At 44.0% G+C, this 26,709-nt stretch overlaps 1 protein-coding gene across 17 annotated transcripts in view; it reads right to left on the minus strand.

The window, feature by feature from the left end:
• Nucleotides 1-26,709, minus strand: part of nfixb (nuclear factor I/Xb) — a 143,818-nt gene that overhangs the window by 80,917 nt on the left and 36,192 nt on the right. For 7 of the 17 annotated variants that reach the window (XM_056402197.1, XM_056402199.1, XM_056402203.1 and 4 more), the window contains one exon: nt 19,052-19,583. In XM_056402197.1, coding sequence (XP_056258172.1) covers nt 19,052-19,583 — 532 coding nt within the window. Of the gene's footprint in view, nt 1-19,051; nt 19,584-20,104; nt 20,347-20,380; nt 21,292-26,709 lie in introns of those variants that run through there. The other 10 variants (XM_056402202.1, XM_056402196.1, XM_056402208.1 and 7 more) reach the window with 6 other exon arrangements.

Here is a 26,709-nt window from a genome sequence, read left to right on the forward strand (position 1 = left end):
TCAACAATCCCTGTGTGTTTGTTTTCTCTTTTTGCCTCTCTCTCCCCCCTTTCGCTCCGTTTCCCTGACTGTGTAAGTGAAACCCTAACTGCTCCCTTCATTTTGATGCAGCCAACTGAGTTCTGCTGGACCAAAATGCCCTATTGTTATGGATGTGTGGCGGGGAGAGAAACTGAGCCTCATGGATCGACCCTCTGTGGGTGCAGCTTATAATGGTTTTGATTAGAAAATGGGGGAAGAAAACCCAGTCAGCTCCTTGTGAAGTCTGTTTTTGTTTCAAAATGCAAACCTTTGGACTCTGTGGGCGAAGGCGAAGGTGCAGCCTGTGACTTTCATCAAACAAGCTTGAAAACTAAACCTTAGAAATGGTGCATTTATGTTTGGTTTCTTTCCTCTTTTGTTGCCATGTGTGCAGACAAATCAAGCAGCTAGCCACATGGAAGACAACCTAACACCCAACTCAGCTCATGTTGTCAGTACTCACCACTCACTATGAGTCATCCGTTCATCAGCCAATCATGTGACTGCAATAATTTATGTCCCACTTATTACTGCAACACTACTGCTGCTGCAGCCTGTCATCATCAGCCAACACAACACAGTGAAGAGTGGACTTAATGCGTTCTGTGAAGGGAAGCCTGAGTTTCCTTAGCTAAAGCTACATTTTATGTTTTCCATATAAGTCTCTCAAATACATAAATTTTCACTTTGATGACCTGACATGTTGGCAATTCAGATTGTTTGGCAATAAACTAAATAAAGGGTGTAGCTAAATAGGAGTAGCTGCTGTCTGAGTTTCTGATTCAAGTGGCAGTCATTAGATCTGGTGTGGTTAAAGGTCCCATATTTTACACTTTTCCTGTGTTTTATTTGAAGTGTTGATCCATAAGAAGATATATTTGTAATTTTAAGTGATTTTTAAGAGCCGAAAACCATCTCACTGTAGTTTTACATCTCCTCTCTCAGGCTTCTCTCTGGAGCTTTAGTAAAAACAGGTCGCTTTCTGTTTTCTGAGTGATACAATAAGGTATATACTCAGAGAAACCAAATCCTGCAAGGTTGGATGGTGGGTCCAGGTGGGCGGGGCTTGGGGCATGGCTGAGAGCAGTGACTGCTTTGTCGTGGCATCACAAAGTTACAAAAGTCCTGGCAGCTCATTTTAAAGGCTCAGTTTCTGAATACAGGCTGTGTGCATTTCTCTGTGGACTGAGGCTTTGATACTTTCACAGTATTAATATAGAACCTAGACCTGATCTATAATCAAACAACACATGGAAATCTGCCTTAAGACTATATGGGACCTTTAAGTTACTTTTAAATAACAGTTAAACGTATCAATCTGTATAAGTAATAAATAAATACGAATAGAAGACTGACAACTAGCAAAAGCAAAAACAACAAAGATGAGAAAAAAAAAACCAAACAACACAACTCTCCACAGATTTTAGCCATTTTTAGGTCATTGTTTTTGAGTTATCCACAATAACACTGTTGGCATCCTCACCCTAACCAACAAGCTCAAACATGCCGACTGAAATCTACCTGCTTTATTGGAAAGTAGCGACACTTTGCCTCTCTGTGGGCTGCCCATGTTGTTCCATGTCTTCTAGACACGACTGAAGCTCTTGGTTGCTTCAGGACCTATAGCTACATGGATGGTAGTAAGTTAGCTGGTGGTTGTTGAGCTCTGCACGGATGGAGAGCCAGGCCTGCCTGTTTGTATTGGCCAACTTTCAGCATTCCACATGTCTTTGTGATTTTCAGCTCCCTGACCTCAGGAGACTCTCCACGCTACTGTAAGTTATACTCACACCAGGAGCACAGATGGATCAGGAAGGAACTCTGAAATTCTATTGGTGCTCAGCTGCTTTCTAAACAGCACATGCAATGAAAAATACTGGGTTTAAATCTGAAATATGAGGCGATGATTCCTATACATTTTCTAAAATGATCACTGACACTAAAGTCAAGGAAAGTCTGTTTTAGTTTGAGCTATGGGAAATTTCAGTTTCGGAACAGCACTGGAAATAAAAGCAAAAATAAGCTATCATGCTATTCTTGAAAATATGACTTCAGTACAGCTACTGAGGATCGCCTGCTTTTCTTAATATCACTAAATTAAATAAATCAATTATCACAGTTCAGCTCAAATATCTAAGACGTGAGAATGAGTAGGTTCCCAGTTACAGTTATTAACGCCTGCACAGTGGAGAAGAGAACATGGAAGCAGTGTGTTGAAATTCCCCACCGGTGCTCCAAGTGGAACAGTAAGTCAGGGGCAGTAGGCTACTATGTGTCACTGAGCCTGCAATGACCCATGTGTGCTGTATCTTTTGCTCTAACGCATTGTTAGCAGGGCTAGTCATGGGGCTTTCAAAGCAAATGAGGTTAGGAGCTAACAAAGTTAGAGGTGCTAATTACAGACTCGCGCTAACTGCCTGGTCAGGGGAAGGGAAAGAGGAGCAGTCCGAATCCAACTCACTCCAACTGCATCCGTATCTGAGTCTAAAGTATCTGTCTATGTTTTGTTTTTGTTTTTTTTTATTTTCTAACCAAATGTGACACCCTGTCCGATGCCTGTACACGGTTCATTGACTGTGCAAGCAGATTCTGTCACTATATGCTGGCATAACAAGTGTCAGTGTCACCTTGCCCTCCCGCTTCACGTTCATCAGCTCAATACATCAAACTGTGTGTGTCTGTGTGTGTGTCCGTGTATGTTGTGTGTGTGTGTGTGATAAGCAGTTTAAGTTGAGCAACGCGAGGACAACAACAAAAAGAGGATGTTAAGAAAAAAACCCTGAAATGAGGAGATGATCCATGCACAAGATTAGAGGGAGGTGCAGAGGTGATTAGGGTGAGAGAGGAAAGGGAGGAGGGTGTTGATAGCCAAATTAAGGAACAAGTAGCGCCTTGGGGCTGATCTAAACAGGATTTACCTGTTGCTGTCCCGAGGTGACTCGCTTCACTTATTTATCCAACACTGCCGCGGGGCCCGAACTCCTAAAGACCTTGTTAATTAAGGTGCAATCATGCAAAACATTCTGCATGTGTGTGTGGCTGTCAGTGTGTGCAGACACACACTTGTACAACCTCACTCTCCTTGTGCGTTACTCTCTCCACTTGGGCTCTTGTATTGAATTATCTGACACTGTCACCTTAAATCAGCATCCCATGAGTTCCCATAAGCGCAAAGTTAATTTTCTAAACGTTCTCAAATATATACGTTACAGTGCCACTCCTACAGAGAGGTCTCTGTAAGAGCAGCACAAACCCATTCACCCCATATTGTAGTTCTTTGCCTGAGGACGGGAGCTTGCAATTCAATCAGTTTAGGTGTATTCGACTTCAGTCAGTAGAATAATAAATTATGGCCTACAATAAACAAAGCTCGATCTCATAAATCCTCAAAGCAAAACAGCCGCATGACAGGTGGAAAGGTGGAGGAGCGAAGGCAAATGTTAGGCCAGCGCTTGGTGGAACAAGTCTTTTTGAATTTACATGTTACACTCAAAGCAACACAGAGCACAGTCATCAGCGGGTCGTGGTGGGATGTCACCCTGCAGTTACCAACCCTATTATTCCAAAACCAAACACAATAACTGTCAACCACAATCGACAAAGCTGGGAACAACGCCTGGACCTGCTCCAACTCCCATTTTATACCTAACTGTGTGCTGCTGCAACCCCACGACCCCCACCCCAACCCTTCATATCGCTCCCTTCACACAAACACAGAAAAAGGAGGAAAAAAAAGAAAACGCTCCTATATCCGCCATTTGCCCTCGGGACGTGTGTCAGGATGGTTTACACACTAAAAACAAACAGGCGTCCCATTGCAACAGCAAGAGAAATGGATGTGGGTTTGGACGAGGTGGGAGAGACGGCGGGAGGGAGGGAGGAGGGATGGGATTGGAAAGAAGGAGGGATAGAGGCAGGAGCAGGGTACACATGAAGGACAGAAAGAGAAGAAGCAGGGACGGAGGGCGCACCATGGAGCGAGAGAGTGAAAGTTTTCATAAAACGACAATAATAAGAGGCCTCAGTGCCACCCAGTGACCACATCAAGGCTTCTGTAATGACAGGCTGTGCAGAACACATGTCCGCCTGAGTAAGGGAGTGTGTGTGTGTGTGTGTGTTTGTGTGTGTGTTTGTGCGTGACGCGTGTTCGCCCTTCTGTCAGTGCTAAAAAATGACTTAGTTAACCGAGTAATAATATTCTCAGCATGGAAACATGCACAGTACATCATACATATCACAAAGCAACACTCGACAGGCACACAGTCTGCACACGCAGCCTTTAATTTAGACTGCACAACACTCTCCGCTCACTCAGCCAATGTAGATACATACGTACTTTACTGTTTGTAGCACAAAGTAAAAGCTTAGTTACTTATAGTGTGTATTTAACAAAGAGGTCCCCAAACTGTTTTGCTTGTGACCTCTTCAAATGAACCACCGCCTCCTTGTGTGACAGGTTATGGCCTCTGTAGACATGAGTTGTGAGCAGTTAATGAGTGATTGAAGAGATAAAAGTTACCAGTGTATCGCAAGAAAATTCAATGTGTTGAAGAGACTGAGCTTGTAAATGCAAATGAATTCAACTTTCTATTTGTAATTGGTAATTATGTTGGGATTTTTTTTATTCTCCTTCTTTTTAAAAGTTACATAAGCTCACATGAATGCAAACCTGCCATCACAGCAGACATCAGCTGTGATATCACTGATAGGGGTGGAGCCAGAAGTTTAACATGCTTGAAAGTTTCCTCATATAGGGAGCAGCTCAACAGCAGATCGAACTCAAAGTCCACTGTGGATTTAACATTTACAGCATTATGTTCAAGCCAATATTTACAATTTTGCTTTAGCCAGGGCTGAAAAATACTTTCCTCCTTGTATGCAATGGCTAATAGGCTAATACTATGAACGGATGCTACCTCACCGCTGTCCACAGTATCTTTATGCTGGGGCGAATAGAGCATTAGCCTAGCGTGCTAGTTGACGCTAGAGACTATGACCAGCTGGTAAGTGTTTTCTGTACAAGTGGTTCATAAAGACCAAAAAAACCAGGAGCTCATGAGCAACAGTTGAGATATATTCCAAGCAAAACCTGAACATTTCCAAAATAAAATCACAAGGTCGCCCCCCCCCCCGCGTGTGATAAACAGTGTGTGTAAGACACGACTGTTTACGAGACCAGACCTGGACAAAGAAAGCCAGACAGGCAGCAGTGGAGCGATGCAGGGACCTGAGCCCGAGGAGAGAAAATCCTGTTCTTTTTCACAAACACCTTGTAGAAAAAAAAAAAAGAAGCCTGACCACAAAAGAGTCTCTGTGCTTGAGGCTATTTCAGTTAAGAGTTCTAGCCAGGACAGATCCACTGAGAGCACAAGTGAGATGGAAAAAGAGAAAGAGAAAAGGGAGCTTTATTTGGTTAACAACTTCCACGAATCAGTATGGGGGAAGAATGTGTGTAATTTGGCTCTGTTTGTTTTGCATTAGGATATAAAATATGTCGGGATAACTTCATCACACATCTAAAGCCCAGTGAAAAGGAGATGGGCAAGAGTCTAGAAGGGGGGAACCGCAATTTTTTGTAAGTTGGGTTTTGGGTTGCATATCAGATGTGTCTCAGTGGGACGCCGGCTTCGGCAAAGCATGGTGAAAAATGTGAGCCCCCCCACACCCACACCCACAAAAAAAATGTTGCATTGCCAAAGCAACAGCCTCAATCAACATCAATCGACAGTTACAGCAAACTATTTGGCAAGGAGATAATGATGTACAGCAGTCGTTCCCAACCTACTGTGTTAGAATTACCACACAGCGCTGTCAGATGAACTGAAATACTCCTTCATCCACACCATTTATTTCAACCATTTATCCATTACATTGAGCTATTCAGCATTTATCCGTAACTTTTAGTTAACTGTTTCAAACGATTTATCCATTACCGTCTCCTTTACCATTTACTCATTATATTTAGCAAACTATTTCAACTTTTTTATTCATTACTTTTTGTTATTTTACCGTCTATCCATTACATTTAGCTACTACTGTTTACTTTTCCATTATATTTTCAGCTAATTCTTTCAAATGATTATCCTTTACTTACTAGCTATAATTGAACTGTCTTTTTACTTCTGGCAAACTACTTATCCATTACTTTAAGCTAACTACTTTAGCCATTACTTTAAGCTAACTACTTTAGCCATTACTTTAAGCTAACTACTTTAGCCATTACTTTAAGCTAACTACTTAAGCCATTACTTTAAGCTAACTACTTTAGCCATTACTTTTAGCTAACTACTTAAGCCATTACTTTAAGCTAACTACTTTAGCCATTACTTTAAGCTAACTACTTTAGCCATTACTTTTAGCTAACTATTTCTTCTCGGCTCGCTCAATAACTACTTTTCATGCACTTTCAACAAAGTGTGTTCAGGGTGTTAATAGCTGACTCAATATGTGGACATAGCTTTTTTAAACTCAAATGTTTGTATGTAACTTCTATATTTTTTTTAATCAGTTGGTCTAAGCTGTAAGCACCCCACGTTGGGAATCACTGATGTGCAGCAGCTTGCAAGTCTAACTGAACTGAAAGCCGTTTTGTGTGGAAACTGATGCTGATATATTGAATGTGACGTTGGTCGTGTAGGGTAAACACTCACACTCACACACACACACACACACACACACACACACACACACACACTAGTATATTCTTAGATTTTATGCATACTGGCACTTGAGTTTTCTGCGAGACTGTTAAACAGCAGCTCTCTGTGTAAGCCATCTTTAGTTTACTGGGATAATCATGGCTCTTATCATAAGGATTTCCCTATGTAGCTGCCAGAATTGTGTAGTTTGAATCTATGCCCAAAGACAAAATCTTTCAGTCCATCAGATGAGGGGAAAAAGAAATTCTAAGCATGTATCAAAAAACAGAAAACTTGGCCTTGGAGTAATCACATTAGCCTGTGTGTTTAGGTCCTAGTGGAGGAAAATGACCCTGGATTGAGGCGTTGGGGATAATGGGACCATTCCTGATGCCTTTCGATGTGAACGGTATCTTGTTAGGGTCAGTTTTACAGCCAGGCCAGAAGGGAAAGTAAACTCAGATGAATAGAACAGAAACAACAGTAAAGCGCAGGCGGGAAAAAAAAAAAAAAGCAGGGATCTGAGATGCTCTCAGGGCCAAAACCACAGATAAAAATCTAACCGCAGAATGAAGGCCAGATTGCTCTAATTCACTGTCATCTCAAGTATTTTTTTTTTTTCCTGCATGGAGAAAGAGTGGGACATAGAAAGTGGCAGAGAGAACCCCTATCCCCCCTCCCTCTCTTCCTGTCCTCCCACACCCACTCCTTTCCTCCATTCAGATTTACTGCTCTTAAATTGTTTGCCCTCTGCTTTTAATGGCCATCTCTAGATCATCAGCTCTTAAAATAAACACTGAGGCTTGAATTACCTTCTCTATCACCATTCCACTGAAGCAGAACACACTTGCCGGCGCTGTGCCTCGCTCGGCTCTTCTCTTTCTGTCTTTAGGTTAATTCTCTGTGTGTGCTCCCCTGTATGTTTGGGTTGCGGGAGGAGAGCCCCGCATTAAAGCTGAGCAGCAGAAGAATGGAAACTTAAGTAGGGCTCAGAAGCAGGGTGGTCTGCGACTAATAATACACCAATCAAATGTTACCGCACAGAGGGCAAATAACTTAGTACATCGGCTCCATTGCTGCTGCTCCCAGTGGGATGCCAGAGACAGTGAAAACACCTACTAATAAGTGTAATTGTAATATTCATCATCCGCAACCGCCTAATTTGCAGATAATTTCTGAGCGGAACAAGATTTTAATGAAATTTCAAGAGCAAATATAATATGATTTTATAAGTTTTGCGGTGACAGACTGCGCCCAGTCAAGCACCAGTGAGAGGGACCCAGTTGGGGCCTGGTTTACCTCCTCTCCCTGCGCACCCCCCCCCCCCTCCCCCAGTCTAATCCCAGGTCCCACGTCTGCCACAGGGCAGCTGGGTCATACTGTATCAGTGCATTTTCTGTGCATATTTGCCTGCAAATGTGTCAGTTTCTCTTCATGTGTACATACAAGGCCCACAGGCATCAGGTGTGAAGGGGGGTGGGGGGGGTTCAGGTGTCGGGTGAGTGCAGAGAGGACACTCATCTCACACGCTCTGCTGCAGACGGCGTTTGTTGTCGCTCAGCCCGCTTCTATGGCACACATGAGCATATGCACAGAGGCACACACACACATACAGAAAATACACCTAAAAACATACTTCACACACTTAACTTACGGAGTTAAAGAGAGCCACTGGGGATGTAGGCTTAATCTTTTAAGAGGAAAAGCAGATTGCATTTGAAGAATGAAAGGGGGGAAGAGATGCAGGCTCATGTTTACGAACGATAAAAATTCACTTGGACAGCTCACATGCAACACTTGTATTAATATGTGAATACAGAGGATGTGTACTGTAGTTAATGTCTGGGGTCTAAGCTATGATTTCGTCACTCCCTACAGAATACCTTTAACACTGCACAGGGAGAGAGATTGGTGATTAATAACAAATCCCTACCCTCCTTCGTGGGAGGCCATTGGTGGATGTAGGGGTGGAGCAACAACAGATAATGAAATAAAACAAATAAAGATAAGCACCGTGGTTTAAATATAGTCCCAACGTATTTCAATTTGCCCTTTATTTTAGCGTTTCACTTAATTCTAATGTTTTGTCGGGGGTCGTCTTCAGCTGTTAATGTTAAAGCTGCGTTTTCCTTCCGCTCTCGCTTCCCCTGTGGTTTGTTTGTCCTCAGTTTCCCCCGTCTGTGTATTTTGTCTGGCTGGGCGTGGCTTTCCGCTTCCTTCCCTCGCCAATCCACCTGAGCACCTGCTACTCATCACCTAATCAACTTCTTCAATCAACCGCAGCTCTTCCCCTCCAGTCTTCGCCAGATCGTTCAGTTTACCGGTGTGCTACGAACGCTACGGCCAAGTTCCCATTTTGGTTTTTTTTGCCAGTATTTACCCTGTGCTTGCCTGAACCCTGTTAATCCTGTGTTTGTCTGCGCCTCAGGTTCATCATTCCAGTCTCTCCTGTTACCTGCCACGTCCAGCTCAGTCCTCGCTTGTAGTTCCAGTTTGGATCGCCGCTTCAACTTCAACTGCACCCGCTCTGCCATCAGCTCCCACCGCCTGCGCTCGCTCCGCCAAACCGGCTTCAACCACCTGCCTCGCTCCTCCGACAACCCAGCCTCAGCCAGTTCAACTAACATCTCCACAAACCCCTTCAACTTAACATTAGCAGCTCCAAAAACATGCTGAACTTTTTTTATCGGCTTGATGCTTCATGATTTTTTGCTTTGAAGTGATTTTGATCTGATGACATATTTCAGAGATCTGGAAACAGAACGGAAATGACATATTATTTCTGTTTTGGCTCTCAGAGACCACAGCTTTAAAACCTGGTTAAATAGAATGAATTTTCATACTCTGTACGGCCATGATTGGTGTTGAGAGTAGTTTTTACACAGTATTTCCCTCCTAAATTCCAAATAAGCATAGTTTGTTCATGAGAGCACTAACAGGGAGTGAGACCTCACTGGAGTCTCACTGACCCCAAACAAAATCACTATGTAGGATAATAAATGGTACATTCCTTTGTCTGTCAGTGACTTTCTTGCAAACTAAAGCACGATATATTTGTTCATGCATAGTCTTACATGACATATAGAACATGAAATCTGGTTGTCACCTCGATACTTTTCTACATACAAGGCATTAACGAGAAAAGAAATAATTTAAAAAAAAGATTTTTTACAAAGAACAGTGCGGTGAGGGTTAAAGGAGTTTTTCATGTCACAGGCTCCTCTGCTTTTTTAATTATAAGTGATATCTGAGCTGCCATCTCACAGCGCACTTAGAGCTGCTCAGAGGATAAGACTCACGTGTAACCCCCCTGGACTGAACTAAGCCCAACAAAATGTGTGAATAACATTAAATCTGCTCTAAAATTACAGTTTGACATTTTCATATGTCTCACTTGAACCAGGTCCAATGACAAGTGTTTTATATATCCAGAAACAGAATATCATAACACCAAGAAAATCTAACATCTAATCTTTTTTCTTTTTTAAATGCTGACGTGAGCAAGTGGCAGCTTCCCTGTGCACGATGTTACTACTGTTTATGCAGAGTCCCACAGGCTGCTGCAGTGTATAGGTGTCCGCTGATCCATTTGCTTGAGTGTGGGGATGCCCCTCTATAGAGTGAAAGTGATCCGAGTGGATTCCTCTGGCAGAGCCCTGCGCTCTGGTTGCCCACACAGTGGGCCGGAGTGCCACGGAAACGGCCCAGCACTGCACGGCCACTCACCGTGCCAACCAGGCCAGTCGCTGACACTCCTTGGATATCACCCAGGAAAGGTACACTGAGGGAAAAAAAAAAAAAGATGGAAAGCTACGTGGCCATGGCAACTCTATTCATCGGCCTTTCTGGACAGTTAGCTGCGAGTCGACACGCAGGAACTTTTTTTTTCCGGGTCGTAAACGTATAAAATGTACAAAACTAAAACGTAATGCTGGACATGTGTTATTCTGATAAGTAAATCCACACAAACAATGTAATTTCATAAACTTCTCCCACCTTAATCTCCCTCATATTTTCATTGCTCACCAGGGAGGGAGGGGAAAATCTCTGTTGTTTTCCTATCTTCTATGAAATTTATGCGTCCAAGCTGCCAATAAGAATTCAAATGAGTCTGAAATTATAGACGAGAGAGTTGAGCGCTGACAGTTGACGGGTATAATGAGAATGTTACCATCCAAAATTATGCCTGTGAAATGGAGCTGGCTGTCCGTATGAAAAGGCAAACAGACGGAGAAAGTGAGTGAACGTGTCAGGTGATTTGGTGATTTTTTTGAGCGTGAGCCCAGAGCTGGACGCGGCCCTGCCCTGGAGAGCGTCTTCAGAGGAAGCATGAAGTAGCGAGACCTGAATGAAGAAGCATGAACTATGAAATAGAAAATGAGATCCAGAGATCCAGAGATACAGTATGTGAAGGCATGTTGCTGAAAAAGTCCAAATTAGCTGCGACAGAAGCTTTTATTTTATGCTGAATATGAAATTCTCGGACTCTGATGTGTAGTCGTCGTTAAAAAGCTACAGAAAACAGTATTACACCGTCAAATGTTTTTAATCTGAGAGCAGAGCTGCAAACTACAGTGCCTCCTTTATTCTCTCCAACGGTTTGCTCAAAGTGTAAATCCCTCTCTTCATTTCTTTGTCCCTATGTTAAGTGCCACATTTACTGTTCAGCTGCTTGGAGACACGGCGAGTTTATTTATTTATCCGCTCCCCATTAATTAGAACATTTGCGCCGACAAACACGGAAGTTAGTTCACATTAGCGCCTAGTTTACGCCCGCCTTCTCCCCCAGACTGCCGACTCTCAGGACGCAGGAGTCGGGAGAGAGAGAAACGAGGGGCTGCGTTTTCAAGTGATGATAATAGAGAGAGGAGACACCCAGGTGCACTTGGAGATGCAGGGAGGAAAAAAACACTTGCCAGAATTTCTGAACTCAGTGACACCGACTTATCTCAACACATCAGACAGACAAATTAATTAGGACAACTTTGTCTGAGTGCAAAATGCAAAAGTATGGAGAGTCTGAGGAGCCAAATCTGCCATTAAAGTGAACAGAAAACAAAGAGGGATAAATATGGAGTGTACCTTACAGTCTGTAGCTTTACTCCATACTGTGCTCAGCAGTGGGAACAGGACCCCCACCCCTGCAACCTCATATATTCACTCTGTTATTTCAGGGAACAAAAGCGGGGCTCTCAAGGCCATGGGTGGATCCATGAAAGGAAGAAAGGAGTCCTGCTCCTGGTCCTGGCTGAATAGGGGCCTTTCACACTTAGAGAGGCCTGTTTACTCTCCCTCAATAATGGCTCTAATTTTCTGATCATTATTGAGTAATTCCATCCACCCCCACACCCAGCGTTTAATGCTTTCTCCCATCACTCACAAGCACCACGTTCCTGTCTCCGCAGGGCCCCCAGGTCTCTGTCCTGAATGATGTACAAGACATGTTCTTCAAGACAAATTCCTCTAAAGCCATTAGTCTGTAATCCGGACTATCATTTCCTCTGCTCTGCCCGCGTGAAGACATTTTAGCAGGAGTCACAAAACAGCAAAGATTAGAAAATTATATTCACATAAAAGCAGAAATCATTCAGAATTATTAATTTGCCAGTGTTGTTTAGTTGTTGTTTTTTTTTTTTCTCTCCACATGTGGAATCATTCTCGGCTCTGATTGGAGAGGAGCTGCGCTTTATCCTCCATTTTGTTTTGGACCTGAATCCACAGCAGCACCATCACACCGAGTAACAATATTCGCTCTGCTAAAAGCCGGTGGAAAATATTTTGGAGGAAGGAAAAAAAAAAAAAGAAAAAGAAAAGAAAAAGAAAAAGAGAAAGAACACATCTGGTAACATGATAGCCATTTCATTCAATGTGGCAACACACTGGCGACAAAATTAGACCCAAGTTTAAAAAAAAAAAAACGTTGTGCAGCAGCTCGCCGTTCCTGGCAACCCCGCTGTGAGAAAGCATCCATACGAGTGGCGGCAGGGGCGTGAGGGGACGAGCAGAGGGGAAGAAGTGTTAAGAGAAAAACAGGGATATGGGGGGAAAAATGTTAAAATGAGAGAGAAAGAAAAAGGATCAGAAGGAGAGAAGTTGGCAGGGACTGTGTGTCGGTTTGAAAAGCTGGCACCTTCTAAACAGAGCTGCAGCTTTGGGTGCCAAATGCTGCCAACCAGCCCCACTAGCCTGAATATCTGCCCTCCCTCTCTCTTTGTTTTCAGCATGGCATTTTGCATCATCTTTATTCTACGCTTTTCTTTTTACTTTATATCAGCGCTCAATATCGTCCTAACAGCAATGACTGACATTTATTAGCATTAAACGGGAGAGTAAATAAGGCAGAGGGGAAAATTAAAGGGAGATATTTATTCATCTATTCATTATTAGTGTTCATTTCAAGGATTTTATTTGGGTTGCTTTATGTAAGAGGATTTTGTTTGTGCATAATTGCTCATTTTTGAGTTTGGTTTGATATAAATAAAAATCCACACACACACGGAGTGAGAAGGAGAGAGAGAGAGAGAGAGAGAAGGGGGATCTGTCCGCGGCGGTGTCGCGGCGGTCCGTCCCGTTTTTCCGTATGGAAAGAGCTGTCCCAATTACAGGGCAGTCTCCCCGCGCTCTGCTCCAGTGGACCGAGGGAACAAGGCGCGAGGCGGACCGATCAGAATCTGTGCTGCTGGGAACCCGGCCCAGGGAAAGACACTCTCCTCTCCTCTGCTCTCCTCTCCTCCTGCTCTTTGCCCCTCGGCTCAGGCAGCTGAGGAGCCAAGCCGCCCCTCCTGTGCGGGGATACGTATGTTTTTAGGGGGACAGACAGATTTCAGGCCTGGCGCCTGTACAGAGGACGAGCGGACCGGTCACGCAGATTCTCACACTGGAACGAGGCTGTCGGAGACCAAAAAAATAATACACCAAGAAACTAGGGGGAAAATGTGCGTATTATTTTGTGTTCCCGTTGTTTTGTTCTCAAAATCTATTCTGGAATATCGTAAAATAAATCCAACAATTTCCTATTTATTTTCTTACACATGTTTTACTATATTAATTAAAGTAGCTTTTATGCATATTCTTGATAAATAGATTTCTGTTATAATGGGGAAAATAGTGAACAGAGTTGAGCTGAATTGCTAGAAGAGACACCAGAACATTTATTTATTAACCTTAATTACACAAATAATTAAAAATCACTGTACAGTGAAATTAGGAAATAAAGCTAATCCATGTTGCCCACAATAGGCACTTTCTGGTACAAGGAATTTTTCTATTTGCAAAGCTAAGATCTGACCTTTGTTTCAAAATGAGACTTAATTCAATCATATACTCAGTCTTTTGTGCATCTTTTCCCAGTTTTAGTCACTAAACTGGATAATTACAGTGAATAAGAAGCGTGTTGGCCTGCTACCAAACCCATAGAGCCTCTCTCTCAGCGGTCGGACCTATAGAGCGCTGGAAAGTTGCGAGGGGGTCGGCGGAAGGAGGACAGACCAGACGACGGGGCCGAGTGTCAGTGGAACGGTTTGCCGCCTTTTCACTCATTCATTTGGAAGCCCGATCATCTGTTTACCAGCGATTCCTTACACTCCGCACACACCACTCTTCTTTTCTCTTTTCCCTCCTTCTTCTGCGACACACACACACACACACACACACACACACACACACACACACACACACACACACACACACCAGAAAAAGCAACTGGAAAAACTGGGGTGTCTGAAAACGGGCCAAGCCGGGGCTGTTGGAGGGCCCCTATGCCTCAGTGCATATTAAAACAGCACAGTGTCACTGACGCTGTCCCGTCATGAGAGGAGGGGTGGGGGGGAGGGGGGGGGGGGGCTCGCCAAAGCTCAAACTTTATTGGGCACATTATTTCAAATGACAACAAAGCGTAAGGAAGTTTCCGTTGAAAGTGTCGCACCAGCAGTGTTTTTCACACCAGATGAATGTGGCTCCCTCGGCGCCGACACTCTCTATTTCTCTGTCGGCCCCGGATTACGGACCGGTGCCAGAACACTGGAGCACAATTCTGCTCTCCGTCCAGAAATCTCTGTTCTGCACTGACACACTCCGCCAAGGAAAAGAAGAAGAGACTGAGAGTGATTTTTTTTTTTTTTTTCCTCTTTTAATCATTACGATTCTCTCTTCTTCTTCTTCTGCAAACACTCAGCAACTGACGGGACAACATGACCCGACTGTCCAGAAGTATTACCGCGGGTGTAATCATCTGCTCTGACTGCACATGAAACAGTGCCACATTGTGAAGCCTCTGCAAACCGTCACACAAAAAGGAAAAAAACAAAACAAATCCCACTCTGTCCTGTTTGGTCTCTTCTTCATTATGTAACTGCATCTGATAACGTTACCTCCTTTTGAAGCCCAGGATATTGGGCAAAGCAGATAAGATGTGTGTGATGGATTAGCGTGACGTGAAGGCGTTAAGTCTCTCAGTCTGGTCGTCTGTCTCCCTGTCGATCCCTCTCTTTGTTTGCCTCCATTAAAAGATATTTTCTTGGCCATTTGTAACGTCGGGACGGTGCACAGAGACACACTGATGGGTAAATGAACATCTCAGCTGCACCATAGCAGCATGGAGATACGGTGTGGTCTGACACGCACACATAAAACACACACACACATAAAACACACACATAAAACACACACACAGTTGGCTTTCGGACCTGGCTCAGGCACCTCTCTCGTCCACCTCGTCTCCAGCACAGAGAGCAGATATGGAGGTTGCACTCTCAGAAACATCTTTTTATCATAACAGCACGAGTAATGAAAGCCGTATGAGGCGGCTCGGGCTCCAAACATGACTAATGCTGGAACCGTGCGGCTTCGTCAGACCGACAAATATGGAACACGTCGCTCGAAAAAACATGACCTGATCTTCTGGGGTCTCTGAGGTGGAGGAAGGCCCAGAGCGCCCGACTGGCGAGCCAGACACATGCGATCAAGGATGCGATCAGATCCCTCCCGTCTCTCTCGCGCTATCTCCCTCACTTCCTGCACATCCCCGAACCATTATCATCATCATCATCATCATCAGATGCAGCAGAGTCGGTGAAAAGAAAATGAACCACTTTCTGGGGTCGACTCTGATCAATCCGCAACAATTACATTATATCATGCTCTGTGTGTGTGTGTGTGTGTGTGTGTGTGTGTGTGCAGCCAGGTAGTTGTCAAAAGTAAATGATCAGGCTCCTTTTGGTGGAGGAACCTTGCTTTGCAGCTGCAGAGCAGAAGTGCAGATCTGAGTACAGCTGCTTTGATCTGTCCCAGCTCTCACTGCCCCGCCTGGAAGGGCCCAAGTCTATAATTGGACAAAAGCAGAGACACATACTGTACTGTAGGGAAGCAGAAACAGAGGAGGGGGGGTTAGTGTGTGTGTGTGTGTGTGTGTGTGTGTGTGTGTGTGTGTGTATCTCCTGTTCTGTCAATCAAGCTGCTTGAAAGCAACCCCCCCCCCTTCTCCTCCTATCCGTCCTTCCCTCCTCCCTCCTCCTGCAGCTGGTGACGGTGACATCAATGGGACAAGAGAACTGAAACACCGCGGTGGGGACAAGGCGGGTGAGACGGCTGCGGTCCAATCATCAGGCCTGGCAACTGATAGCTTCCGCAAGACACAGACACCCTGGAATGGGGAGCTAAGAATAAAACTGTAATGCTGCCACCCCAAAGGTTAGAATGGAGCCACTGTCTGTCTGTCCTCTGTAAACTCTGGTTAACCCCAGCACTGCCTCCTGGAAAACGGAGCAATCTGAGCCTGTGAAGGTGGATGTTTTTTTATTTTAGTTATTTCCTAATGTTCTCTCTGTTCCTCTCTGGTCGTGTGTGTGTGAGATGCTGCACAGACAGGCTGTGGAAAAGCTGAGCAGGATCAGGATAGGAAACACTCTCCCTCCCACAGCAGCGTTTGACTTTTTTTTTTTTTTAGACACAAGCAGAAGCTGTGATAAACAAAAATGAAACAACACTTAATTTACGATTGAGCAAAAGCTTTTCCAATATTAAAGAAAAAAGAAGAAGAAGAAAGAAAAAAAAACAGGCTTATGTTCAGTTAAAGCTCTCGGAAAAACAGCAGCGATATCTGAAAACACATTTATATAAAGAATGATCATATATGTACAAAAGGAAATCCAAATGTGATGCACAGAGAGCAGAGAGATGAAGGCGAGCTGAGTGTATGTACGGGGGTGAGTAGCTGCTGGATTCTGGCACGGAGTAAAAAAAAGGCTTTACTCCGAGGGGCACCAGGCTGCGCTGGGAGCTAATCTGAGCCGCGGTTCGCCACGGCGCATTGTGGAACAGGAAGAGGCGCTCACGGAGGCCCCGCAAACTCAAGCAGAGTTACACACTGGGCTGAAAGGAGCCTGGCATGGGGTACTGTCACAGAGGAACGCTGCACCTCCCTGCCAAGGAGGAGAATTAAGGCCCTGTAACTGTATGCCAGTCTGTGGTAAGAGAACCCAGCATAATAGTAAAGGGCAGGAGAAGGGTCTGTAACTGTGTGTGTGTGTGTGTGTGTGTGTGTGTGTGTGTGTGTGTGTGTGTGTGTCTCAGTGTCAGTGTTTACACCTGACTCCACCTGCAAACACCTGGATCATGGAAACTGGAGTGCAACTATAAATAAACGCAATGAAGATAAGTCTAAATAAATATATGAAATTGTAAATGGATATAGCTGAAAGTGCAGTCACACTACATCTGACGTATCGACAGAGTAGCCAGGTTTTAATGTGGAACATATTACACTAAATTACACCAGCAGGTCATATATATATATATATATATATATATATAATATATATATATATATATATATATATATATATATAGGACACAGCTGATTTCAAGCATCTACAGAAATGAGTGTTATTATTTAACTGTGTTGTTTTACACATTTCTTTAGATTAAAGACACATCTTCACATTTATCCTTTTGTAAAAACGATGTGGTGAAAGTGGATGATTTGTAATGAATATCAGTTCTGCTCTCCCAGGCCCACTGCAGTAATACCACGCTAATTATGATACGCTTAATACAGAATTTTAATTCCTTTAAATGACAAAAACTAAATCTAATGTTCTTGGTTTTTTTTACACCATGAGACGTGTTTCTCCTCTTTTCTTTTCTTTTCTTTTTTTACAAAAACAAACATAGTATTATCGTGATATTATAGTAATTTAGAATTAACATTATAGTATTGTTATTTGGTAAAACAATGAATCATTCTTGTTAGAATTAAGTAAATATCTATTTTTTCCCACTGAGCTTCTCTCAGTGTAGAATGAGTGAATATTCCAACTATTACATTTCACAGTGAGGATCACTGTCCTCACAGAAGAACCCATGTAGGTTTGTAAACACATCACACTACAACGTTTTCACCTCCTCTATTTTAACTCCACGATCACAGCAGGACACGTGAATAAAGCAGAGACAGAGCTGTCATAACCAGAGAAGTCGCAGCTTCTGTGTGTGTGTGTGTGTGTGTGTGTGTGTGTGTGTGTGTGTGTGTGAGATCAGTACAATCAGACAAACAACGAAGGGAGAGCTCCTGAGTGTGTCCATTTATATGTGTGTGTGTGTGTGTGTGTGTGTGTGTGTGTGTGTGGAGAGTGGCGTTAGGCTGAGGCGGCTGCGGCTGCAGACAGGCTGACTCTCCCTGCCTCCTGAACTATCTGGGACTGGGCCAGCTGTCACTGCGCTCTCCAGACCACCACCACACACACACACACACACACACACACACACACCAAAAGAATCCACAGACACATACACAACACCACACTGCCACTGATACACACCAATCTCACAATAACATACACATGGATTACAGACACACGACAAACCGCCTCGCACACGCACACGCATGCACACGCAGATAAACAGGTTTGCAGATGCTTTTGTTTACAGATGGCACCGGAAAACATGCACATTTGGATTTAGACAAATTTGCACACAAATACTTGAACAAATGTACCACTGCAAACATATCTCTAGGTAAACAGAGGTTTTAAGCCTGACTGTCAAATTCTCAGAATCTCTTTAAACCAGATAGAAACATCGATCTGAAAAACATTTTTTTTTTGTTTTTTTTTTTAAAGATTATAAAGCGCAGACTGCCCCTTTAAATGTCAGAGCCGGTCGTTATCTCAGTCCTGACTGTGTTTATCGAAGCGTTGGCATCAGCTCAGCTTGGTACATAGTAAAGAGCAGGGTCTAATCTGTGACTCACATGCCAAAGTGTGTGTGACACATCACACGTTGACCCATGTGTGTGTTTGAAGGACCACATGAAGAAGCTTGTGATATATGTGTGTGTGTGTGTGTGTGTGTGTGTGTGTGTGTGTGTGTGCCTGTGTGTGTGACTGCCCACGTACCTGGTGTGTGGACGAAGTAGGCCAGGTAGAGGTCCAGCTCCTTGACCGTCACTCCAATGTGGTGCGGCTGGACACACAGGCCGTGGTTGGAGCACTGGGGCGACTTGACCAGCCGCTCCCCGTCCGTGCTCTCCAGGGGGCTGCCCTTGAACAGGATGACCATCACCAGGTCCAGCCGCCACACCTTGTCGGCCTGGCGGAGGCAGTCGATGCGGCGGATCTTACCCTTCTGGTCGGGGTTGGACAGCACGCAGCAGGGGGGCTTCTTCCCCGTGATGGTGAGCACAAAGTCCTCGCGGAACTCGGGCCGGATGTCCTTGCGGAGCTTGGCCAGCAGGCGCGAGGCCCACTTCTGCTTGATCTCTGGCTTCTCCCCCAGCAGCTCGTCCTTCACCGCGCGCTCTTCGTCCTTGGTCATCCTCTTTTCGTGCTTCTTGAAGTACTTGCGCTTACGGGCCTGCAGGTTGAACCAGGTGTACGAGAAGGCACGGACATGGGGGAGGAGGGCCTCAATGAAGGGATGAAATTCATCCTGATGAGAGAGACACAGACGTGGTGTTAGGAGGCTGAGGAAAGGCTTTTACTTTGAAAGAGAGCATGCAAATCTTTAACATGATATTTTCAATAGAAAAAGAGGCAATAAAGTAATAAAGTGTAATAAGAATCTATGATAATACAGTGATTATATTGTTGTTATAAATGGTATCAAAATTACCATAATTATAGGTTAATTTATAATGTAATTACACAGTTTACTATAATATTTAAATTCCAAAAGGCAATTTGAGTAAATATTCTAAATTAAAATAAAGTCTTTCATAATTATTACCATGCAGATCAAATATAAATAAACATGCAGCAATAAAAGGGAAATTAATCTTAACTGTAAGATGCAAAAGTACAAAGCAAAGCCTCCGTTTTCACAAATAAACACAAAGACAACAAACAAAAAATACATAAATTCAAAATCCAAAAGCGACTGAAAAGCTGAGCCAAGTTGCGCTCCCGTGTTTCTGCTGTAAAAAGAGAAGTTATTCTGCTGTACCATAATACCTTCACTACATATCTCTGGGCAACAAAGCCCAGATCTCGCCACAGCGTTCCTGTGCCAGGGTTGCCACACACCGGTCGCTCACCACCGCCAAGCTTTGCCGCCACAAGACCACTGTTGAAATGTGCTGCTAAAAGATCAGCCATACCATTTCCTATCTCTGCTACCATGCAAAGGGAGCTCCAACCAGACTCACATTTCCACAACAAACTGAAAGCAGACAGAAATCACCACAGAAAACCACACTGCAAGAGGAAGACAGACGGCCTGGTAGTTACCATTTTGCACTCTCATCATAAATTTGGCACAGCGTTTAAAGTGAAAAAAAAAAAAAAAAATCTCCTGCACCAGTTTTTTTTTTTTTTTTTTTTTCTCCTCCCGCGCTCCCCAATGTAAAGCAAGTGCTGGTTTGGCAGGGTATGGAGAATTAGCAGATGAAAAAAAAAAAACTTGGGGGAGGGGGGGGGGTTGTAAAAAAAATAATTAGCAGAATATGCTGCTCACTAAAAACAGTGGGCCAAAGTTTAAAACCAAAACAAAAAACCCCAAGATTTTAGAAACTGAAAAATTCACTGCAGCAGGATCACAGCCAGTAGCTCATTACACAAAAGCACAAAATGACAAAAAAGACAGATTCAAAACTTGTAGCAAAAAAAAAAAAAAAAAAAAAAAAATGCTAAGGTAAAAATAGAAATGTGAACAGTTTTGCACTGTGGGAGAAAAAAGGAACTTTAACAACGGGGAGAGATGCACTTAAAATAAACAGTCCTTTGTGCTTTCCAAAAATTAAAAAAAAAAAAATCCTTGGCAAAGTGTAATTGGTAGTGGTGTCTGTTCTGATCCCTGGGCCCGGCGCAAGACTCACACACACACACACACACACTCACACACATGCACACACACACACAGATGGGGGGGCCAGGGAGAGCAGAGCACAGAATAGGGAAAAAAAAAAAAAAAAATAGAGAGCCGAATCAATGTTGGACGAGCGCATACGACCGCTGGCAAAGCCGAGTGCTGCTTCTTTTTTCCCCTTTTCTCTCCAACTCTCTCTCTTTCTCTTTCTGTTTCTCGCTCGCCGTCTCTCGTCCTCTCCGCGTTCTTTCCCTAACCATTGCTTGAGCCTTTGCCAACACGAGTAGGGCCCACCTATTTGGCAACAAGATGCCTGTAGCCCAGCCAATGCGTTAGCTTCAAGAGCTGAAAGGGAGGGAAAAGAGAAAGAGGAGAGGGTGGGCAGGGAGGGAGGGAGGGAGGGGAAGGGGTTGGAGGGGGTGGTGGTGGTGTAGTGGCAATGAGAGGGAGAGAGGGAGCGAGAGCGCGCAGGAGAGAGAGAGAGAGAGAGGGAGCAGGTGGGAGTGTAAGAGAGCGCGCAGCCTTGTCCGACGCTGCACAATTTGCCAAATCGACAAGTTCCACTCTGACACGGAGGCAAAGTTCAGGGGAGCAAGTCTTCTCCTGCACCAATCCCAGCAGCCCCTCAGCCTGCCTCCATCTTTACTATGGCCGCCGTCGCCTCGTCTCCCTCGCACCCACCACCACCACCACCACCACCCCCACACACACTCACACACACACACACAAACCCCCGCCCTCCGCTGCGCTCCTCTGCCTCTCTCTACCCCTCTCTCTGCTTGCATAATGCCACCTTGGCAGAGGATGGCAAAGAGAGGACACACAGCTTCAGAATCCCTCCAGACCCCACCACCGGCAGCTGCTCATGGGTTTACCACAGCAAACAAAGAGGGAGAAACAAACCCAGGCAGCCACACTCCTCTGACTGCACACACAGAACTGACTGACGAGATGATTTAGACGCACAAAATGCAGAGATGGTTAAGAGAATTTAAGGGGGAAGGCAGCAGGCACAGGAGACCGAATTAGCTTCATTAGAGGATAAACGGTCAGCAGGAGCGTTAGAACGTCTCCCACCAAATCCCACAACCCCGCCCCCCTCCCTTCCCCCCCCCCCCCCCCCCCCCCCAAAAAAAAAAAAAAAATGTTGCTCTCCGGCTTCCTCCCGAGTCCCCCAGGAGGGTTTCTGGCGTTCGGTCGGGGAGCGGCGACGGCTGCCATGTTGCCTCATCGAGAAGCATGTCATTCAGGGTTTGCACCTGCTCTGCAGACACGTCGTCTGAAGGCGCAAGTGCTGCTGAATCACAGACCAGGAGCCGAGGCTCCAAACAAACAGATTCACCGTGTACAGAAATCATATGACTGCTCAGTTCACGGGCTGTTCCGTCAACATCCACAACTCTGCCAACGCAACAAGACCGGCAATATCACACAGAGGCTTCATCCACAGCTGCAGGGGCGAGGAGCGAGTGTAGAGCTGAAACCCTTTTTGATTCATTGATTAGCCGATTGACAGAAAATGGAATATCAATTACCTGTTTTGATAATCAACTCGTCATTGCTGTCATTGTTCAAGCAAAAATGACAAATATTCTTGTTCGTGTTCTTGTTCCCTCTTCTCAAACATGAGGATTCGATGCTTTTCTTTGTCATGAATGATAATAAACTGAATATTTTTTGGAGTTTTTGACTCATAATTTAAAAAAACCTTGAGATCTGGGAATTTATAAACAGCAACTTTTGATGGAGGAAACAATTAATAAGGAAAATAATTGTCATTATGAAAATAAATGAGCGAATTCATAAATTTCTCTCCATGTTCTGAGAAAATGACCTCAGGTGAGGTCACAACGTCCAAAGAGCCAGAGACCGGACGAGGCCAACGCTCACCAAGGTCACTGAAATTTTTATTTAATCAAAGCCACAACTGCAAATACACAAACAAAAGGCACAGGCAGAGGTACTCAAACAGTCTCCACCTTCCCTCTCACCAGTAAACGTCACCGCCTCCGCTCTCTTTTCCAAACAGTCCTGAACATCAGCCTAATGAAACACCAGCTCTCACCCATCATCTGCTAACACGGTGCGGGGCGACACACCTCCGCACTCACTCTCACTCGCGTTGTGTGTCACTGACCGCTGCCAAAGTTTGATGTGTGGTTTAGATAATGCAGCGAAGGAAGCCGGAGGTACACACAATCACAAATCTCACTGTGGTGAGTGAGTGTGTTTGTGTGTGTGTGAGGGAGGGAGAGGGAGGGAGAGAGAGAGAGAAAGGTGCCACCAGAGTCAGATATGTTTCTGCTTCCTTCACCACCTGCAGTAGAAACATGAGGAAACTTAGCAGCAGCAGATAACTGGCACTTGAATGTGATTCCACTGTGTGTCTGCTTTTCAATAAGAATTACAGCTTTCTAGGTGACCCTGCCAAGATGCAAATAAACCGCCATTCAAATGTCACTGGAATTTGACTACAAGGGGGTTTAAGTCATTTTCCTTAGCTATGCTATTTGCCTTCCATGGGCTGAAAAAAGTCACATATTTATTTTTCCAGGAATAACTGTTATGCAGATTCTCTGAAACTGCCAAAAGCTGGAGGGAGGAGAGACGATCATTCAGCCTCTCCGTGGGTGAGCCACACTGTAGATTTGCATGTCTGCACTATCTGCTGCGCCACACTGGGACTATATTGTCTCACGTTCAGGTCGCTGTGTTGAAATACTAAAAGGCTTATTTAGGTTATCGAAGCAGCATAAACCCATCGTTGTAGGTGTCTCCGGGTTAATCTCCTTACCTGGAAATTAAATTAAGGCCAAATGCGCTTGGCCTTTAGCTTTAATTCGGGCTTATTATCAATTAGCAGTCGGAGCTGTTTTCCCCGCGATATTTTTACTAGCTTAAACTAACGACAACGACGTCTTCACCTGTTCACCTGCTTCCTGTGTTTCGTCACCTTCACCTTAAAAGCCCCAGAAAAAAAAAAAGAAAACAAAAATCAGCACTGTAGCTGCGTCTGTGCGTGGTGCATTATGGGTCACAATTCAGGCCTAGGAAAAAAAAAAAAAAAAAAGCGAGTTTCACTAACAGACCGATATCCGCCCAATTAAAGTCATGGATTATTTTCCACCATCATGTCTCTGGCTGCTTCCCCTCAAACATCATCCAGGCCCCCGTTAACAGGACGAAAAACTCAAGCCAAGACAATTAAAAATGCACCATCACTTCTTCTTCTACTCCTTCTTCTCTCCCCCTCTCTCTCTCTCTCTTCTCATAGGGCACTTAAAATATAAATACTTTAAAAAGAGTGAAGACATCATCCACGCAGTCTGCCAGGAATAACATGGAAATGAAAAGAGCTGGAAAGAAGAAGAAGAAGAAGAAAAAAAAAAAAGAAGAAGAAGAAGAAAAAAAAAAAAGACGGGCTGGCATTCCCGCCAGCGACATTTGTGCTGCACCGTTACTAAAACCCGCCGTCAATTAATATCAGCAGAGGAAACACGAAACACATGCAAATATGTATTGGAAATGGAGTCTGTCAAGCAAATGAGCCACACTCTCCTGTAAGACCCCAAATGACCCGGGATAATGCCAGATTCTTTTTTTTTTTTTTATTTTTTTTTGCTGTGTTAAAACCTGGAGGAACCTGTTTTGTTAGATTTTTATTTATTATTATTGTCATTATTATTTATATAAAGGTGTGGGGATATTTAAAATAAACCTAAATAAACCTAAATATTAAAATGCGTGTTGTTATAATATTTAAAAAAACAATTCAAGCTCTTCCACTGCAAAAGCGTCGATTTCATTCTCATAAAAACTGCTGCATATAAAACCTTCAGCTGAGTTTAAACAGTCTATGACTAGAAACACAAAAGAAATGATTTTCAAGTCCGTTATTTTCCAATTCTCTGCACGTCTGACCGAGACTGTGGAGTTGGCTGCCAACTTCAGATTAACTCTTTCAGCGAGGAGAGAAAAGGTTCTTTTACTCTGAAAAACCCAGTTTGACTCATCAATGCGCCCGCGAGACCCTCTGCGTTTTAATCTCTGTTTGAATAATCCATCATTTCAAATAGATGATATCTTGTTTTTTTTTTTATTACTTTGCATGAATAGCATTTAAAAATGATCCTATTGTGATCCATTATTAGTTGCTATTAGGCGATTTAACTACATCATAATTTACATTTTATCTTATATTATGGCTGTAGAAACATTACAATAAATATTTTTGCCAATTATTTTTAATTCAGGTTCAGTATAAGCTTTTGTTCTCCATGTAAAATGGAGCATGTCTATGGGTTGATAGGAAAATCACTTATCAAATATACTTTTTTTGTTTTCTCACATGTTTGCATGTTGAATGAAAATACAGCGGTGAGTGAATAAATAGAGTTACATAGCAGGAAGCAGGAGGCCGGCCTGTCCATGTAAGAAGTAAAAGTCCCTCATCACATCACTAAATACATGTAAAATGAAGGCAAATAAAATGTATGCAATTAAAATGTCAGAACAATTACAAGTATCCTTTTGTTTTTTACAGGCAGCAGTGACGGACTTTCCAGGAAATGATGGAGGTAAAAGTGAGCTTTGCTTTAAAGTCCAGATCCTCAAGCCAAATAATCAAAATGTTGGCAAAGAGAAATGCTTTTTTTTTTTTTTTTTTTTGTTATGAAAAATCTTTGGCTTGAATGTTTTGTTTTCCAACCAACATTGATCATCTAAACAATTTCAGCCCTTTTGAATTCCCAGAACATGAACAATTGACATGATTTGTCTATATCACTCGTAAATGTTTAACTTCAGAAACACGAACCAAACTCGGGCGGTGATAAAAGTCTCTTCCTGTCTCTGACCCAGCAGCAGGCCCCTCTGCCCTGCTTTGTCCTGCTCTGTCCTGTGGTAGATGACCTCGCCGAGGCCACGCTGCATCTCATTAGACCAATTAAACCACGGTCTGCATAACCCGAGGGCCTCCCGGCCGCCTGGCCCTTCATTAGCGCGGCTCTGTGCTGCCGGGGCTCGGCTCTGTCCTCTCCTGCCCAACTGAGCGTCCCTGACCCCGGACGGAGCCCGACACCGGCTCCCCCTGACCTCGGCTCAGACCGCTGACAGAGAGCCAGGGCAGAGGAAGGTGGCGGAGGAGACACGGTGAGGAGGGGCAGAGACGAGAGGGAAAGAGATTCAGTCATATAGAGGCAGGTGAAGGTGAAGAGGGTGCAGACAATTAATCAGTGACCTCTTCAAAACAAAGCATTTTGATTCACCCAGGTGGATATTTATCAAAAACTGGTCTTGTATCATTTTTAACCTCAGTGAAAGTTTCTACCAAATTATGAAACTTTCTAAAGTGACCATTTAGGGAACTTACACATCAGCAGGTAGCAGGTGTGTCCCACTGGTTTCATCCTGAACAAACCAAACACTTGCCCAGATGCTACAGAGAGCTCGTCTTCTTCAGCCTGCTGTGGTTTTGTACTGTAATCTGAACAAGCTACAGTTGCTGCCGCATGACCCTCCATAGTTATCACACACTGTAATCATTCCTGTTAATCATTAGAAACAGAGAGGGGGTGGGGGGTGCCTAGGATTAAAATTTAAAGACAGGGGAAAAAGTCCCCACACTCTGCGGCGAGCAAGTGATGCGTAAAGATCCACGGAGCTCGGCGCCCTGCGTCGGTTGCACTTATCTAAGTTTACAAACCAGCACGTTACTATGTGTGAAAAATCTGCAAGCAATTTGCGGTGGCTG

Source organism: Seriola aureovittata, chromosome 17, assembly GCF_021018895.1.
Source record: "Seriola aureovittata isolate HTS-2021-v1 ecotype China chromosome 17, ASM2101889v1, whole genome shotgun sequence".
NCBI lineage: Eukaryota > Metazoa > Chordata > Actinopteri > Carangiformes > Carangidae > Seriola > Seriola aureovittata.